Raw genomic sequence first — 19,284 nt, forward strand, 5'->3', positions numbered from 1 at the left:
GAGTAACTCTCAGTAAAATTCCCCAACTATAATATTTAGAAACTTACTCAACTGAACTGCTTTCTGAACTTTACAAAGATCAACAAGCTATTAGCTGACGCAATAGTTCCAGCATGGCTTTGAAAGGCGAAATTTCATGTTGACCCATGGTCACAACAGCTCCTCAGATAAGCCAGTTCAAAGAGCACATTGTGCTGGGTTCCCCTGACCTGTACCGAGCTCTTACTAGAATTGGCATCACTTCAAAACCACAAGGTGAACTTGACCCATTGGAAAACCTCAATCAAGCCTTCATTTTCTTCTGCCACTTACCACCTGCCACTCTCTGGAGCTCTAAGCTGAAGATATCTCTTTCCTAGGACCACCTAAGGACTGAGTCACCAAGAGAGGACCAAGCAGAATCATGAATATTGTTCTGGATCTGCTCCTGCTTCTGCTCACCATTATCTATTCCTATGTGGAGGCACTGGTGAAGTTTTGCCTTCCCCAAAGGAGAAAATCTGTGGCAGGAGAGATTGTTCTTATCACTGGAGCTGGGCATGGAATAGGCAGGCTGACCGCCTATGAATTTGCAAAGCGGAAAAGCAGACTGGTTCTATGGGATATTAATAAGGTAAAAAATGTACCTGCCAGTCTTTTAAGTTACAAAGGAAGACGTGTTTTCTAAATTATTTGAATTAGCATCTGCTTCTCTTTGGAATTTTCTTTTTCAACGTTTGATAAATTCTCTGGAGTCTTACTGTAAATATACATTAGATTGGTTGGTGACATATTTTTTATTTGTGCTAGTCCTGGGGCTTGAACTCAGGACCTGGGTGTTGTCCCTGAACTTTTTTGCTCAAGGTTTTTGCTCTACACTTGAGCTACAGCTCCATTGCTGTCTTTTTATCTTCTTCTTCTTCTTCGTCTTCTATTTTTTGGTGGTTAATTGGAGATAGAATCTGATGGAATTTCCTGCCCTGGCTGGCTTCAAACCTCAATGCTCAGATCTCAGCCTCCTGAGTAGCTAGGATTACAGGTGTGACCCACTGGTACCCAGCTAAGCAGTAACTTTTCAGTTACAGTCTTTGAGGTTGATAACAAAGAAGCAGTAGCTGCCACCTGCCAAGCTGTTGAAATTAGGTCACTCGCATTCTCCAGGTTCAGTTTTGTTTTGTTTTGTTTTTAATTTCTGCAATGGGAACAACTTCTCGAGGGAGGCAAAAACTACAGCAAGTTATTGCAAAGGGCCAAATTTGGTGAGTGGACATTCTGTTGAAAAAGAATAACTTTTATACTTTTTAAAGTGTGTGTGTGTGTGTGTGTGTGTGTGTGTGTGTGTGTGTGTGTGTGTGTATTCACACACATGCATGCATGCCAATACCAGAACTTGAACTCAGGGCCTTTGCTCTCAGTTGGCTTTTTTTGTGGTCGGTCATGAGGGTTGTCCCATTGAGATTTTCATCATTAAATTATTGTTCTCATGATCTCTGTTGTCATGTCTCATTGTTTGCTATTTTCTTAGTGATTTCAACTTATCTCTTAAACTTAAGGAACACATTGTCTGGCTCTTTCTAGACGGTAGAGAATACCATTCAAGAAAAAGTTGGTACTCCTTTACTTAGCAGAGACAGATTTTTATGTAACTGATGAGCTGATATACAGTGCATGAAAAAATGATTTGTCATGGGTCTGGTTTTGTAAGAGATTCCTGTGAAACTTCTAGAAGAGACAAAACACCTACAAACTGAGGAAATTGTTGTCTGCTGTACTCTGGTGTTTTGTTTTGTTTTTTAAAAAAAAACATATACATGTTATAAATCCATGAACAAGACTTGATGGAATTTAATCTCCAGTCTCTTTCCAGATGTATATTTTAGGGAGTGGACTTCATTTGCTGCATTTTTTATTTTAAAATTTCTAATAATAAGTCAGACCCAGTGGCTTACGTCTGTAATCTTAGCTACTCAAGGTGCTTTGACATGAGGATCGCAATTCAAAGCCAGTTCAGGCAGAGAAGGTCCATGAGATTCTTACCTCCAATTAACCACAAAAAGTCAGAAGCAGAACTGTGGTTCAAGTCCCTTGAGCACAAGCTCAGGAAAGCACCCCAGGCCCAGAGTTTAAGCCCCAGGACTGGAAAAAAATTCTAATAATAGGAGAAAAATGAAAATTAGAAAGAAATCCTATGTAAAAGTATTTATAAGTTCTTTTAGCCTGAAGGGCAAAGAATCCAACCTTGTAAATTCTTTTTGAATCCCTGAATTTCATGGTTAAACATTGGAGATATTCCATTATTCACTGTAAGGCTATAAACGTAACTCTGATTTTCGTTTGGAGTAGGAAGGTACCAAGTGGCCTTGGTAGCTGGTTCTTTTTGCCATTTAAGAGGATAGGCACAGCCTTTTAACTAAAGTACTGATATGGAACTCAGTGACCAGGGAAGTGACTATGCACAGTGCAGTCGACCCTAAAGACAAGGCAACCCTTCTTGCTATGTGCTAGCTCAGTGATAACACTGGAGAATGACAAATCTTCCATCAAAGCTCGTGATGCAAGTTCTCACTACTAATGCTGTTTGTGGACCTGAAATCTTAGACAAAATGCAAAGCACATGGAGGTCTGTGCCATCTGGTACCAAGCAAGCATCCAGCTGAAGCTGGAGTCAGTGGGAGATGCCTAACACATCCCTCATTTCACTTCTGCAGTCCAAAAATGGAAGGGATGCTGAATTTGCTACTGGATATCTCTGGGCTGCTACTCCAGGGTTTAGCCTTCGGTGATGAAATACAAAGGACCCCAGGTAGGCAACCAGGCTAGGGAAAACCACCTGACTAATGTTAGGGGATGAACCCCAAGAACAGTACCATAGTACAATCAACCCCATAGGCAAAGGAAAGGACCTTTCAGGCATCCTGGTCTCTTCATCACAGAAAAGAGTTTGCAATTATGAGAAGAGAAAGTATAATTGGAGGTGAGGGGGGAGAATCCTGGGACTTGAACTCAAGGGCCTGAGTGCTGTACCTGAGCTTTTTGCTCAAGGTTAACACTCTATTACTTGAGCCATTTCTGACTTTCTGGAGCTTAAATGGAGAAAAGAATCTCATGGACTTTCCTACCAAGCTGGCTTGAAATGCAATCCTCAGATCTCAGTCTCCTGAGATTAGGATTATAGGGATGAAATCCTGGTGCCCCGCAAGATAGTGTAATTTTAAAACCCGATAACCTTCCCTATAAAAGTCAATAGGTGTCAAAACTTGAGGAAAATGAAAAACAAGGTTTTCAAGAGGTGAGCATAGTGGCTCAAACCTCTAATCTCAGCTGCTGTTCCAAAGGTAGGAAAACCATTATTCAGGATGAGCCTTGCAAAGTTAGCACAAGACCCTATCTGAGAAACAAACTAAAGAGCTGGAAATGTGGCATAAATAATAGAGCTCTTGCATGGCAAATGAGATGAAGGGCAAGAAATAAAAAAGAAAGTAAGGAAAACAAGAGGAGCAAAAATAAGGGTGAGAATAAAACAGAGGAAGGGAGAAAAGCTAGAGGAGAGGGAAAGGGAGGGAATGCATTAAGATAAATTTATCTTAGAAAAAAGGGCCTTTGGATGTTGGTTGAAAGTGAACTGGTATCTCTGTGTCCTAGAGTTGTGTACAAGGTTGTTTTCTAAATAGCAATTGGCCAGTGGTCCTAGCCTATTTTATTCAGTCACCTGAAGAATATCCTAGTATGTCTTGGGGGAAGAACATAAGCTCAATTTAGAATCTTTCTCAAATTAGGATCCTTCTTTCCCCTTCCCTCCCAGAAGGACAAATCAAAATTGTTGTCACCCTGCCACTTGAGCCACACCTTCTCTACCTGCTTTTGGCTGATTCGTTGATGATTAAGAGTATCACAGATCTTCCTGCCAGGGCTTCAAACTTTGATCCTTAGATCTCAGCCTCCCGAGAAGCTAGGAGAACAGGCATGAGCCATTGTTGCCTGTTTAGAAACTTTGACTCAGAATCATTACTTACCACATTACTATCACATAGTTGGTGCTTCACCAAGTTGTTTAAAATTAGCTATTGACTCTTTCGTCCTTCTCTATCCTGTTTTTCAATGACACCTCAAAGTGCAGAATCTTCCAGAATATCCTTCAAACTACAAAAGTACGTTGGTTTAGAAAAATCTACCTACCATGCAACCTCCAGAGGAAAAGCTGAAAAAACAAAACAGAAAGGATGTTTTTGCTAGCTAGTTTCTTTTTGGGTTGTTTGTTTTTCTTTTGCTTTTCTGCTATAGGATGTTTTTTTACAAATTATGAGACACTTTAGATTTATATTTTCCCACTCCTTGCTGAATTTAGGGGTTTTTTGTTGGTTTTTTGTTTTGATTTTTTTTAATACAATTACAGCGTGGTGTTGAGGAAACTGCAGCTGAATGCAGGAAACTAGGGGCCCAGGTGCACGCATTTGTGGTGGACTGCAGTGACAGAGAGGAGATCTACAACTCTGTGAACCAGGTGAGGCACAGCTCCTAAGCAGCAAAGGACTTTGTAACCTCTGCCACTGATGTGGGAAAGGAAAATTAGACTGGAGGGCCGGATGATAGAAGGGGTGCATTAATCAAGATAAATTCACATGTAGAATTTAAACCCCTTTGTATAACCATTTAAAGATAATAAATAAATAAATAAATACATACACACATACATATATATATGTGTGTGTGTGTGTGTGTGTGTGTGTGTGTGTGTGTGTATGTCATGGATAGATGGACAGATAGATATTTATACATACTTTTTGTCTTTGTATGTAGGGCACACAACTCTGGCCATTGTGATTATTTGATATTATTCATCAATTTCATTCTGATCAGAACCTTAAATAGTGACCTAGAGTAAATGACAAAAGATTTATCAGCAGGAAAATTGATTTCTTTCTAATTTTGAGTCCCATTATTTTTGCAGTATTTTTCCTTCAATTGTTTCTTCTGCAAAATTTTATTTGTTTTGATTCAAATCTAATTTCCTATGTCAATAATTACGAAAATCTGTTTAAGAAATTTAAATACCAAGTACTCACAATTAACCAAACTGTTCAATTTTCTTTCCTTTTTATTTAATTCAATTTAATTCATACTTCCTAGATAAGCAAATTAAGATTCAGAGAGGTTAAGCCAGACAAAAGTCATGGAGCCTATAAATGGTAAAACCAGGATTATTCAGTTAGCACTTTAGAAGTATTTAATTAGGGCAGGAGGTTGTGCTCAGTGGTTGAAAGCCTGCCTAGCAAGCATAAGGCTCTGAGCTCAAGCCCTAGTGCTGCCAAAAAAAAAAAGAAAAAATTATCATGGCAAATGAGATTATCATGATGAGATAAAATGATTTATGCGCCAGTAGCACAAATACTAATTTTACTTTATTCATTCATTTCGTTCATAAACTTTCAAAAAGCTCACGATAATACATTACTAAAATGTAAATGTTTAAAAAAATTAGCCCATCTTTTTGACAGATTACTTTATATCCACTATTGGAGCTAGAAGTTTTTTTCATGGCTGAACTCTTAAGAAGATACTTCACTCAGTAGAATTTAAAAAAAAATCTATCCCTGATGGTGTTAGTCCCAAATCTTGAGTTTAAATAACAGGCCTCATGAATGTGTTCTTTCCATTTTAAAAGGTAAAGAAAGAAGTGGGTGATGTGACCATCATAGTGAATAATGCAGGAGCAGTCTACCCAGCTGACCTTCTTAGTACTAAGGATGAAGAGATTACCAAAACATTTGAGGTCAACATCCTGGGGCACTTTTGGGTGAGTGTGAGTCAGAAATATCTCTGATGCCTGGGAATGTGGCTTAGTGGTAGAGTGCTTGCCTGGCAAGCATAAAGGAAGCCCTGGGTTTAAATCCTCAGTACCACATAAACAGAAAAAGCCAGAAGTGGCACTGTGGCTAAGTGGTAGAGTGCTAGCCTTGAGCAAAAGAAGCTCAGGGACAGTGCCCAGGCTCTGAGTTCCCCAGGACCAGAAAAAAAATCTCTGATGCCTTCTCTCAGGCTGTATGAAATCTATAATCAAGTTCATATATCTTTGGGTGGGAAATGGGCCACCATCAGATTTATTGGGTGGGAGAAGTCCCAGAGTCTCTGACAGAAAGCAAGGGAGTCAAGTGGACACAGTGTACCAGGGTGTAAGCCACTTGGTCTGTCTTATCTGCAAGTACCTAACCCAGAGCCAGGTATGAACCTGCTCTTCAACAAATGTTTATGGAGTTGTATTGAGTGTTGTCAATACACATTTCTTCAATACTTTAGAGAAATATATACAATGTACCTTTATTTGTGACCTCCTTTTATGGAATTTTAGAAACAAAAAGATTTCAGATGTAGCTATTTTGATGTATACAAGGATTTGGTAGAACTCTGAGACTGATGGAATGAGACTGATGGAATTTAGAAATATGTAAGAACTCAGAAGACCTTTTATAGATGGGTGCAACTGTTCATACCTGTTATCCCAGCTTCTCCAGAAGCGAAGATTCAGAAGATCACAGTTTGAGACTAGCCTAGGCAAAAATTAGTGAGACACCTCATCTGAATAAACAAGCTGATTTCAATGGTTCATGCCTGTATCCCAGCTGCACACAAGGCATAAATAGGAGGATTGTATTCTAAGGCTAACCCCAGACAAAAAGCGTGAGATTATATCTAAAAATAACTAAAGCAAAAGAGCTAGGTGCAAACACAGGTTTTGAGTTCAAACTTCAGTACTGCTAAGGAGAAGAGAGACAGTTCAAACCCCAGCACAACAATAATACAAATAATAATAAATGTTAATAAATAATAAATAATACATATATTGTTTGGGAGTGGGGTATAGCTCTATGATACAGTGCTTGCCTACTATACATCACTCCCAGCCACACAAACAACAATGATAATAATATTCCAGGCTGAGCTGGTGCTGGTGGCTCATGCTTGAATTCCTAGCTATTCAAGAGGCTGAGCTCTGAGGATCAAGGTTCAAAGCTGGCTTAGGCAAAAAGTCCATGAGACAAAGTGAAGGTGTGGCTCACGTATTAGAGTACCAGCTTTAAGTGAAAAGGCCAAGCAAAACCCAGTTAGGTACCAGTTTTCTAGGTACTCTAACTGCTGAGATCTAAGGATCTCAGCCAGCTGTGAGTTCTGAAGCCAGCCCAGACAGCAGAGTCCATGAGACTTTATCTCCAATTAATCACCAAAAAGCTGGAAATGTTGCTGGGGTTCAAGTGATCAAGTGTTAACCTTGAGAGAGAGAATAAAACCTCAGGGACAACATCCAGGCCCTGAGGGGAAGGAAGGAAGGAAGGAAGGAAGGAAGGAAGGAAGGAAGGAAAGAAGGAAGGAAGGAAGGAAGGAAGGAAGGAAGGAAGGAAGGAAGGAAGGGAGGGAGGGAGGGAGGGAGGAAGGAAGGAAGGAAGGAAGGAAGGAAGGAAGGAAGGAAGGAAAGGGGAGGGAGGGAGGGAAGGAGGGAGGGAGAGAAGGGAGGGAGGGAAAAAGAAAAAAAGAAGAAAGAGAAAAGAAAGGCAAGACCAAGGCCATACCCAGAGTCCTTCTGAAGGAAGGGGCTCCTGGGGTGTGGTATATAGGACACAGCACTCAATGCTGGTTCAAACAATAAATATTTATTTTCTTTCTTTTTACCATTTATGTAGACATGATCACAGAATCATGTCATTGCAGAAGTTCTCTCAAATGTCATACTATTTGAACAAACATAAAACTACCTGATTGGCAAACTCTGTATTGGTGTCATTGTTTCTCTTCTTCTTCACCAACTTTCAGATCACAAAAGCTCTTCTTCCATCCATGATAAGGAGAAATTATGGTCACATTGTCACAGTGGCTTCAGTGTGTGGCCATGGAGTGATTCCTTATCTCATCCCATATTGGTGAGTATTGCTTTCAAGTGGTGCCATTATTTCCTTACTTATCTTTTGAGTTGGTACTGGGGCTAGAATTTCTGACCTCAAGCTCTTGCTCAGGTAATTTGCTCATATGGCACTCTACGACTTGAGCCATGCCTCTAGTTTGAATATGTTGTTGGCCAATAGAAGGTAAGAGTCTATCAGAGGGCTGGGAAGGTGGCTCAGTGGTAGAGCGCTTACCTTGCATGCCTGAGGCCCTGAGTTGGACTCCTCAGCACCACATAAGCAAAAAGAAAAAAGCCGGAAGTGGCACTGTGGCTCAAGTGGTAGAGTGTTAACCTTGAGCTGAAGAGCTGAGGGACAGTGCCCAGGCCCAGAGTTCAGGCCCCACGACTGGAACCCCCCCCCCCCAAAAAAAGAGTCTATCAGATTTGTCTACCAAGGTTGGCTTCAAACCTAAACCTAAAACGTCAGATCTCATCCTCTTGAGTAGCTAGTATTATGGGGTGAGCCACCAACCTGGTATTATTTGTCTACTTTTATGTGTTCACAACATTGTAATTCATATTTATTATAGCATTTCTAGCTTAAGGGAGAATAATTTTAAAACAACAAAACTAGATAATTGTATTTAAAATACTTTTTTATTTTCTGAAAACTTCTCTGTTGAACAATATAATAAAATGACATATCCAGAAAGGATGGTTCTGTTATATGGTAGAACAAATAGATGTTGACAAAAGAATTAGACAAGACACAGACTAAGGAGCAAACTATGCAGAAATTTGAACACAAATCCCCCTGAGATCCTGGAATCCCAAGATAAAGGGACCTCAGGATCAAAATATATTGCTGCATGAAGTAACAGTTCCTTTCTGTGTCACGCACATGTGTGTGCATGTATGTGTGTGTGTGTGTGTGTGTGTGAAGGAGAGAGAGAGAGAAGACAGAGAGAGAGAGAGAGAGAGAGAGAGAGTGGAACTGGTGGGTTCAAGTGATAGAGCAATAGCCTTGAGCAAAAACACAAGCAAACAATCACAAGGCCCTGAGTTCAACCCAGTACCAGCACCAAAAATAAATGAAAGAGAGAACCTCTACTTATGATGGACATTTTAAAAAGGGGGGATGGAAGTACTGTTATAAAAAGAAGGGGAAATTGGGCATTGGCAGCTCACGCCTGTAATCCTAGCTACTTAGGAGGCTGAGATCTGAGGATTATGGTTCAAAGCCAGCCCAGGCAGGAAAGTCCTTGAGACTCTTATTTCCAATAAACAACCAGAAAACCGGAAGTGGCCCTGTGGCTCAAGTGGTAGAGTGTTAGCCTTGAGCTGAAGAGCTGAAGGACAGCGCCCAGGCCCAGAGTTCAAGCCCCATGACCAACAAAAACAAAAGAAAAGAAAAAGAAGTGGATGGAAACACTGAATATGCTTCCCTTGTAAACTCTGATAATATCTCATTTTCCTACTTCTGCTTTATATTAATTCAGAAATGTTCTACCAATGCATGAAATATCATTGTGTATGGAAGAGGGTCTTGAAAGTTGTTGATTTCTTTTTTTTTAAAGTTGATTTCTTATCTATTTATATATACACATGCAAGATTAAATCTGGGCATGTAACAAATCATTTGTGGCATGGCATGGACTCACAGATATATTTAAATTTCAATCCCTGATGAAGGCAAAGCTGGGAGCAGCCCAGGGAGGAAGACTGGCGTAGGGGTCACAGGAACTCAGAGGAGTGTCTGTGCAGGGCAGAGGAAGGTGCCATTGTAGACACATATGGCCTTTAAAGCTGCATCTAGTATCTTAAAACTCCACATACGAATTGTGCAGCCTAAGGCCTGGAAATGTGGCTCAAACCTATAATCCTAGCTACTCAGGGGGTGGATGAGATCCAGAGGACTGAATTCAGAGCCAGCCCCAGTAGAAAAGTACATAAGACCCCCATCTCCAAAATAACCAATAAAAGCCAGGCTAGAGGCATAGCTCAAGTGGTAGAGCACTAGCCATGAGCAAACAAGTTGCGTGAGCCTGAAACATTGTGTTCAATCCCAAGTACTGGCAAGAAGTAAGTAAAATAAAGTGACTAGAAAACATTTTGAAACTGGAATGAATTGAATGGAAAATCTTACATTAAGCTGGACAATAACGTTGTTACTGTTCTTTTACTATCATTAGTGTTTGAGAAACGAGTTACAGAGGCTGAGGGTGTAGCTTAGTGGTAAAGTAGATTCTTGGCATGTTCAAGGCGCTGGGTTCAATCGCTAGTACCAAAAAGAAAAGAAAAAATCAGAATTCTGTTAAATAATATAAGAAAATGAGAGTCTGTTTTATCTACTCAGGAAAATATCAATTAGAAGATTCTGGGTATTTAGTTTCTTGTGGTCAAACAAATTGTACTGCTGCTCACAGGAAGCTAGGGTCTGTAGCATGGTCCTGCTCCTTTAGTAAAGATATTAGTGTGACTATCTTACAGTTCCAGCAAGTTCGCTGCTGTTGGCTTCCACAAGGGTCTCACCGCAGAACTTGAGGCATTGGGGAAAACTGGAATCAAAACCTCATGTCTCTGCCCAGTTTTTGTGAATACTGGATTCACCAAAAACCCAAGCACAAGGTGAGAAAGAATCATGGGAAAATGAAAACATGGCATGAGATACTGGTAAGAAAATTATATGAGAAACTTGAAGCTGGTCAACTTAAAAAATGAGGGAAGCCAAATGTTTTTTTTTTTCTTTCTTGCGATTGTTTCTAACATATTTATAAGATGATTTCTTCATTGCTTTGTATGACCCTCCCCCACAGTATAACCCCTGCTTTCACTTTACTTGATGTTGGTATAATTTGTGGAGGAGAAGGGAAAAAAACAAATCATTTAAATAGGGATACAGGTGGACCCATTGCAACAATGAGATGTACAAGAAGTTATTTCGAAAAAGGAACTTTACAACTTTGGCTGGGGGGGTTGGGGGAGTTAGGAGATGGGAAGGGATGGGAAGGGGAAACAAAGGAGGAGGCAACAATGCTTGATAAGAAATGTACTCATTACCTTGCCCATGTAATTGTAACCCTTCTGCAAGGTATTTTCACAATAAAAAAAAAAGAAATAGACCACAGGGACATCAAGAGTTTTGAAGAGAACAGTTTTGAAGAGCCATATAAAAATAAAAGAATTAAATGAAGCCTAAGAACTGGCAGACATAAGAGAAAAGTTTCATTTTTGTAAATTGAATTAGAAATTTCTAGAAAAATGAAAAATGCAGGAAGAGCTGTACAACTCTTTTTGACACCTCCTTGGTACTGAGAAATACCATGTGAATGTACATGTCTTGATTCTTTCCTAATTTATTGCAAAACAATCCCACACTCAAGGTTCTTAAGGAAAAAAAATGACATTTTCAATGTTTGTCTTAATGGAAAAGATCACTTGAGAGTAATACAAAGCTGTAGATTTGCTTAAGCACTTCATATACACAGCCTTCCTGCATTCATGGTTTCAAACAAATCTGAAATAAAAATATTCTAGGAAAAACTTAAAAAAATAAAAAAAATGAGGGAAGCTAGATGCTGGTAGCCATGCTTGTAATCCTAGCCATTCAGGAGGGTGAGATCTGAGGATTGCAGTTCAAAGGCAACTTAGCCAAGAGAGTCTGTGGGACTCTTATCTCCAATTAACTACCCCCCCCCAAAAAAAGCTAGAAGTGGACCTGTGGTTCAAGTGGTACAGTGCTAGCTTTGAGCCCTGGGTTCAAACCTTAGGACCAGCACCAGACTAAAAAAAAAAAAAAAATGGGAGAAGAGTGCATTTTTCTTCTTTTTTTAAAAAACTTTATTTTGTTTTATTTGTGAACATACTGTACAGAGGGGTTACAATTACATGGGCAGGATAATGCGTACATTTCTTACCAAGCATTGCAGCCTCCTCCTTTGTTTACCCTTCACATCCCTTCCCAGCCTCCCCCCTCCCCCCCCCCCAGTCCCAATCCTTCTCCCCCTCTCCCCCCCCCCCCCACCGACGCTGTAAAGCTCGTTTTGGACATGACAACTTGTACTTCTCATCGTTGCAACAGGTCCACCTGTATCCTTAAACGACTTGTTTTTCCCCATCTTCTCCACAAGTTATAAAATCATGACTGAGTGCATGCTTTGGATCACATATTGGGCTGAGCAATTTTAGTGATAGTATGAAGTTCTATAGTTACAAGTATGAGCTTTAGAGTCATACTTCCTGAATTTGAATTCTAACCCTAGCATCACTAGTATCTGTAGCAACCTGAGAAATATTCTAACTTCTTTCTGTTTCATATTCCTGATTTATAAGATTTACACAATAATAAACGCTGCCTGTCTCATTGGATTGTTATGAGGGTAAGACTATATGATACCGGAAAGCCTTAAAAACACCTAAGTTTTTGATCAGTCCAGTCAACAAATAAATCCTAGGTCAAAATTTTTCTGTATGCCAATACTGGGTGGGGCTTGAACTCAGGGCCTAGGAGCTGTCCTTTAGCTTCTGTGTTCAAGGCTGGTGCTCTTCTATATGAGCCATAGCTCTACCTCCAGCTTTTTGGTGGCTAACTGGAGATAGCAGTCTACTGAACTTTCCTTCCTAAGCTGGCTTTAACTTCAATCCTCAGATCTCAGCCTCCTAAGTTACTAAAATTATAGGCATGAGCCACAGATACTTGGCCTAAGTGCAACTTTTGTGAAAAGGTTGATTTTGTTGCTCTTATTAATTTAGAAAAATTAAAATTAAGAGAATAGGTGTGCAGTTCGGTGGTAGGACACATACTTAGCATAGGTAAGGCTCTGGATTTAATCCCCAGCACCAAACTAAATAATAGAGAGGACAAAAATAGAAATAAATATATTTTCTTTTCCTTCATAGATTGTGGCCGATTTTAGAGACAGATGAAGTTGCAAGAAGGCTGATGGATGGAATACTTACCAACAAGAAAATGATTTTTGTTCCATCATATATCAATATTTCTCTAATCCTGGAAAAGTAAGTGGAGCACAAAACATCCGAACTATTAAGACACACATAGAACTATTATTATGGACAGTCTTTCATTGTGAAAGTTGCCATGGAAACTCTCCATCCTTAGGTAAAGAATTACATTGCTTCTATTATTGCCTTATCTATTCTTCTCTCTACATCTACCATTTCTACCCAATCTTTGCTGAAAACTATTCAGACTGAAAGAAAAGCAGTGCTGCTATTGTTTGAGGGATTTTTTATTAATATCTTTACAAAGAGATGTCAGATCAATGTACCAGTTTATGAGTACACTCATCTAATCGATGTTGCCCCTTCCATTATTCTCCACCTCTGCCAACCCCACTCACATCCTCAAGTTACCTTGTCCCATTTTCACCTGTGTACATAGAGAATTATGAGTCCATTTGCCTTCCTCTCTCCATTAGTCTGCCCTTTCATCCTTTGACCTTCCTCACCCCTTTTCCTTCCTTACCCCTGACAACATAGGTCCCAGCATCCTGGTATTCATTGTTAAACTATTAGTTGTTCAAAGGAGTTACACCATTGGAATTCTCTCCTCTGTATACTATGTTTTAGTCAATTTTTTTATACATATACGCATATGACCTGTATACATTTTCATTTGTTTATAAATTAGATTTAATTTCCACATATGGAAAATTCATTTTAAGAGAGCATAATATATTATCATAGCTAACAAAGGCTCTATTTTTTTTTTTTGGGTCAGTCATGGGGCTTGAACTCTGGGCCTGGGCACTGTCCCTGAGCTCTTTAGCTCAAGGCAAGCAGTCTACTGCTTGAGCCACAGCTCCATTTCCAGTTTTCTAGTGGTTTATTGGAGATAAAGTCTCATGGACTTTCCTGCCCAGGCTGGCTTTGAACAGCGATCCTCAGATCTCAGCCTCCTTAATAACTGGGATTACAGGCGTGAGACACTAGCGCCCAGCAAGGCTCTATTTTTTGCGGGGGGGAAGGGGGGTTCAGTCGTGGGGCCTGAACTCTGGGCCTGGGCGCTGTCCCTCAGCTCTTCAGCTCAAGGCTAATGCTCTACCACTTGAGTCACAGCTCCACTTTCGGTTTTTTCTTTTTGCTTATGTGATGCTGAGGAATCGAACCCAGGGCCTCATGCATGCAAGGCAAGTGCTCTACCACTGAGCCACCTTCCCAGCCCCGAGGCTCTATTTTTTTAACAGAAAATTTTGATTGGAATTTCTTTGATTCTGTAGATCAGTTGGGGGAGAATTGACATATTAACAATATTGAATCATCTAATCCAAGAACACAATATGTCTTTTTCTTTAAGAAATACTCCTTAAAATTTTTAGACAACTTTTCAGTCTTTAGTGTTCAAGTGTCACACATCTTTTTGTCAGATTTATCACAAAGCATTTCATGGTTTTGATGATGCTATTACAAATAGCATTTTATAAAAAAAATTTCTTGGGGCTGGGAAGGTGGCTTAGTGGTAGAGTGATTGCCTGGCATACATAAAGCCCTGGGTTCTATTCCTCAGTACCACATAAACGGAAAAAACCAGAAGTGGCATTGTGGCTCAAGTGGTAGAGTGCTAGCCTTGAGCAAAAAAAAAAGAAGTTCAGGGTCAGTGCCTAGGCCCCACAACTGCAAAAAAACAAAAACCTTCCCCATTGTTAGCTACTAGTATCTATTTGATTTTTGTATTTTGAGCTTACATTTTGCAATCTTGCCAAACTTTTAATTTTCTAAGCTTTTTTGGAGATCCCTACAGATTATTTTACACAATAATCATATTACCTATGACTTGCACTTTTTCCATTCTTCTCTCTATTCACCAGCATAAGAAAGGGTATGAATGCAAGTACACTTCCTGATCTAAGAGAAAAGTGTTCATGACTGAGTAAAAAAAAACAGCTATGCATTTTCCTCACAGATGCCCTTTATCATGTTAAGGAATTTCCTTTTTATTACTACTTTTTGTTGTTGTTGTTGTTTTTGTTTTTATGTCAATTGTGGACCTTGAACTCAAAGCCTGGCACTGTCCCTGAGCTTTTGGGCACAAGGCTAGTGTTTTATCACTTGTGCTGTAGCTCTATTTCTGACTTTTTGGTGGTTAAGTGGAGATTGAGTCTCCTAAACTTTTTACTGGGACTGGCTTCAAATCATGATTCTCAGATCTCAGCCTCTTGAGTAGCTAGGAATACAGCTGCAAGCCACCAGCACTTTGATGAGAGTTTTATCAAAAACTCTTTTTTCTTTTTCTTTTGGTGGGGGTGGAAGACGGATGAACTGGGATTCTAATTCCGGGTCTTGTAATCTCTTGTCAAGCTCTCTACCACTTGAGCACTCTTCCAATCCTACATTGATTCATTTTAAAGGACAAACCAATCAGGAAATGCCTTTCCCTGACATTGTTTCAGAGTAATACAGGCTTCATAGACTGAATTGAACAGTAGTCTCTCTTCCTTTATCTTCTGAAATAGTTTGTGTGGTATGGTACTATTTCTTCCTTAACCAAATCACCTGGCCCATAATATCTCCTCCTCCTCCCCCTCTTCTTTCAACTTCTTTGGTTATTTCTTCTTCCTCTTCCTTCTCTTCCTGTTTCACCCGCTTCAATAATTTCTTCTTCCTTGTTTTCTCTACCTCTTTATCTTTCTCCTCTTTGTTTTTCTGTAATTTCTTCTTTTTATCTTTCTAGTCCTTCTCCTCCTCCTTTTTCTTTTTTTTACTTTTTTTCTTTTTTATTTCTTCATTTTTTGTGGTTTTCTGTGTGTGTGTGTGTGTGTGTGTGTGTGTGTGTGTTTGTGTGTGTTTGTTGGTTCCAGGGCTTGAACTCAGGCTCTCAGGCTTACTTTCCTTGTTGCTCATGCTGTAATTTTCTTTTCTTTTTTTTTTTGGTATGAAAACTTGGCAGAGATTTATTAATTGAACAAGCAAGGAAACAGACAAAAAAGCAGACAAACAGAAGGGCAGCGGCACACTCTAGCAGGGTGTGGGTGCTCTCATAGGGACACAAAGACACAGACACAGACACACACAAGGAGACACCCAGAGAGACCACCTGTGATTTCCTTAATGAAAAAAGTTTTATTACAAACTTAATTTCTTTAGTAGAGATATTAAAAGTAACAATAAGATTCTTTGCCTTGAACTCTACGTTGATATTAATATATGTCCCAACCCGCAGGACGTCAATGAGGGCAGTGAACCTAAGTTAGAAGGAATGAAGGGACAAGAGACACGAAGAATGACAGCAAGACAAGGGTTCTAAGATCAAGCTGCAAATTTTTATTTTTCACACAGGGGTATTTATATGCTTGGAATAAGGAAGCCTTTCCATTGGCCGTTAAGGAAGCTTTTTCATTGGCCGTAGCAGTGCAGGATGTTTGCTTAGGGCAGGGGGAAAGGGTGGTCGTTAGCAGTTGCAGCATGTTTACTTAGGGTAGGATGAGGGTCAGATTCTGCAAACTCAGCCTCAAGATGTTCCAGTGAGATAGTCAAGCCTATTATGTTGAGAGACTCAACTTTTGGCTCCGGACAAATATAGTTAGTATATTCTTTCATCCTTCTACTTTTAACCTCTTTGACTAAAACAGGTCATATTAATGCTGAAATTCTAAAATCAGAACAGGAAGGCATACGTATGGCTCATGTGGTAGAGTGCCAGCCTTGAATTAAAATAGTCCAGTGACAGTGTGAGGCACTGAGTTCAAGCTCCAGTACTGGAACATACACCCATAACAAAAAAATTAATAAAAGAAAACAGATCAAATAAAATTAGAGAGTAAAAACAAAATCAGAGAAGACATGCACATGATAAAAATTGTAAACATACTTCTGCTAGACAAGAAGAACTATACTCCTATACAATTCCGGGTCCCTCAAAATTTTTTGAAACATTATGGAGTTTTCATGGTAGTTCAGCACCAGAAGCAATTTGTTCATATTCTCTGCACTTAACTCCAGTTACAGAGGCAATTTTATTAGGTTCAATTACAGAATGAAAGTTTCTTTGTGTGAGTAGTTAAAAGAGGAACACAAGCTCTCTTCCTAAGCTTGTTCTCCTCCCAGATTGGGTCTTTGCTCATTCACCTGACACCTACCTTCTAATCCCCCCTCCCCACCCCCCAATCAGGGAAGTAAATCCAGCATTTATAAACAATACCAGCTGATTGTGTGCAGAACTGGGGCTAGAACTCAGAGTGTTACACTTTCCCTTAACTTTTTCACTCAGAGTTGGCTCTGGACCACTTGAGCCATACGTCCTTCCAATCCAGCTTTTTGCTGTTTAATTGGAGATAAAAATTTCACAGATTTGTCTGCTCAGGTTGGCTTTGAACAGTGATCCTCAGATCTCACTCTCCTGAGTAGCTAGAATTATAGACATGAGCCACCAGCACCCAACATACAAGCTGGTTTTTAATATACCTTTACAGGACATGTCATACACATCTAATGGAGAGACAGACAGACATTGGGGAAGAAAGGCAAGCCAGATAACTCGGGGCATTTTGATTGACAACAAAACAAAAGAGAGACCATGATGGTAAAGATTTTAACTTGAAAATTTTCCATCTCTTTTCAAATGCAGGTTTCTTCCTGAACGCGCTTTGGCAGCTATAAGTCGTGTACAGAATATTCAGTTTGAAGCACTAGTTGGTCAAAAAACCAAGAAGAAATGAAGTATACCAGAGATTTATGCACATTTATGATCTGAATCTAAGTTTAGAATCAATGCTCCAATTATTTTTCCCTCAGTGCTATTAATATTAAAAAACATTGGTTTGGCACTACCTGCAATTGAATAAATGGGACTAATTGTATTTCTATTTTTCAAAAATAGAGAACCATGAGAAATAAATTCTTACTACTTATAAGTAACTCACTCTGTGGTGTTTGTTGTGGCACAAGAAAGAGATTAAGACAGTGTCTGTAAGGAATAAAATGGAAAGGTAATAACTGTCATTGCATAAATATTGCAAATTTATGCAAACATTTTATAAAACAAATTACTTAATATTACTAAAGCTAAAGGGTAAAATGATTAAAATATTGTATTCCAAAAGGTTACAACGATGTTGTTTTGGGTTTTTTTGTTCGGTCAGGGGTGGCTTGAACTCTGGGCCTGGGTGCTATCCCTGAGCTCTTCAGCTGAAGGCTAGCACTCTACCACTTGAGCCACAGTGCCACTTCCAGTTCTCTGAGTGGTTTATTGGAGATAAGAGTCTCATGACTTTCCTGCTCAGGCTGGCTTTGAACTGCAGTCCTCAGATCTCAGCCTCCTGAGTTGCTAGGATTACAGGCATGAGCCACCAGTGCTAAGCATAATGTCTGTTTTGATGGAGGTATTTTAAAATTAAAAACGAGTGCTTCAGAAAATGTTTTATTCACAAATAAGCTTTAATTTACAAGTGATCTGCACATACCAGATTATACAACAGAAAGTAATTTTCTTAGTTTTCCATTTTGACATGAAAAATTTAAAAAACCATAAAGTCATAGTCACAAACAGGATACTCTGTCTCCTAACATTTCATATGACTATTCACAATACTAACATAATGATTTAACAATCAGCAATTCTGTCAGGTTGAGTATTAAAGACAAAAATGCAAAACCTAAGGGAAATTATATCAAAATTGCCTTTGTTGCATCAAATAAAAATGCAAATGTTACTGAGTACAGAAGAAATGGTAACATACACTTACAGAGTATTTTAAATGTTATGTTAGTGATACACAATAGGCACATAGGAAATGACAAACTCCTTATGCATATCTGCAAACCTCAGCCTGGAAAATAGATGGATGGAGAATTTTGACATTGCTGTGATGGAAATTTGTTTTGTTTCGTTCCTGTATGCATTTTTCTTAAAGTTCTATTTTTTCTCCTAACATGGTTGTAAATTGTTAAGCCATTTTATTTATCTAACCTGGTAAGAGAAACTTTCACACAGACTTGCTGTTGTGAAATCTCAACACCTTGTTCTTTACTTTAGAAAGACCTTGAATGGACTTGGGTGTTATTTTTTCTCCCCTATTGAGCAAATACTAAATACATAGTCTATAAACTGGCTTTAAATTATCAAATTACACACCTGTTAAGATGTAATCCTCCCCACAAATAAGCCCCAGTATTAAGTGCAGAAAAGAAAACTTCCTGTATTTTTGTTGTCATTTCTTTGTCATGTTTTTGGTGCTGGAACTTAAGTTCTAGGACTTGTCATGTGCCAAGTAGGCATTCTAACAATGAGCTACAAAACTTGGTGTTTTGGTCTGGGAAGATGGCTCAGTGGTAGAGCGCTTGCCTTGCATGCCTGAGGCCCTGGGTTCGATTCGTCAGCACCACATAAGCAGAAAAAAAAAGCCAGAAGTGGCTCAAGTGGTAGAGCGCTAGCCTTGAGCTGAAGAGCTGAGGGACAGCGCCCAGGCCCAGAGTTC

At 39.4% G+C, this 19,284-nt stretch overlaps 1 protein-coding gene across 1 annotated transcript; it reads left to right on the forward strand.

Moving 5' to 3' along the window:
* The first annotated feature begins 223 nt into the window (after window positions 1-223).
* Window positions 224-17,877, forward strand: Hsd17b13 (hydroxysteroid 17-beta dehydrogenase 13). The gene is made up of 7 exons (XM_070013024.1): window positions 224-613; window positions 4,373-4,480; window positions 5,642-5,773; window positions 7,783-7,889; window positions 10,343-10,480; window positions 12,752-12,868; window positions 17,436-17,877. Exons 1-7 carry the CDS (start codon window positions 404-406, stop codon window positions 17,524-17,526), a joined length of 903 nt encoding a protein of 300 aa, XP_069869125.1. The 5' UTR covers window positions 224-403; the 3' UTR covers window positions 17,527-17,877.
* Window positions 17,878-19,284: the final 1,407 nt, after the last annotated feature.

Source organism: Dipodomys merriami, unplaced genomic scaffold (genome assembly GCF_024711535.1).
Source record: "Dipodomys merriami isolate MVZ:Mamm:240054 unplaced genomic scaffold, mDipMer1.0.p SCAF_9, whole genome shotgun sequence".
In the NCBI taxonomy this organism is placed as follows: domain Eukaryota; kingdom Metazoa; phylum Chordata; class Mammalia; order Rodentia; family Heteromyidae; genus Dipodomys; species Dipodomys merriami.

Coding starts and splice junctions, on each gene's coding strand:
- Hsd17b13 (XM_070013024.1), top strand. CDS start 404: ATGAATATTGTTCTGGATCTGCTCCTGCTTCTGCTCACCATTATCTAT. Junction 5,774..7,782: donor ACATCCTGGGGCACTTTTGG/GTGAGTGTGAGT, acceptor ACCAACTTTCAG/ATCACAAAAGCTCTTCTTCC. Junction 12,869..17,435: donor ATTTCTCTAATCCTGGAAAA/GTAAGTGGAGCA, acceptor TTTCAAATGCAG/GTTTCTTCCTGAACGCGCTT.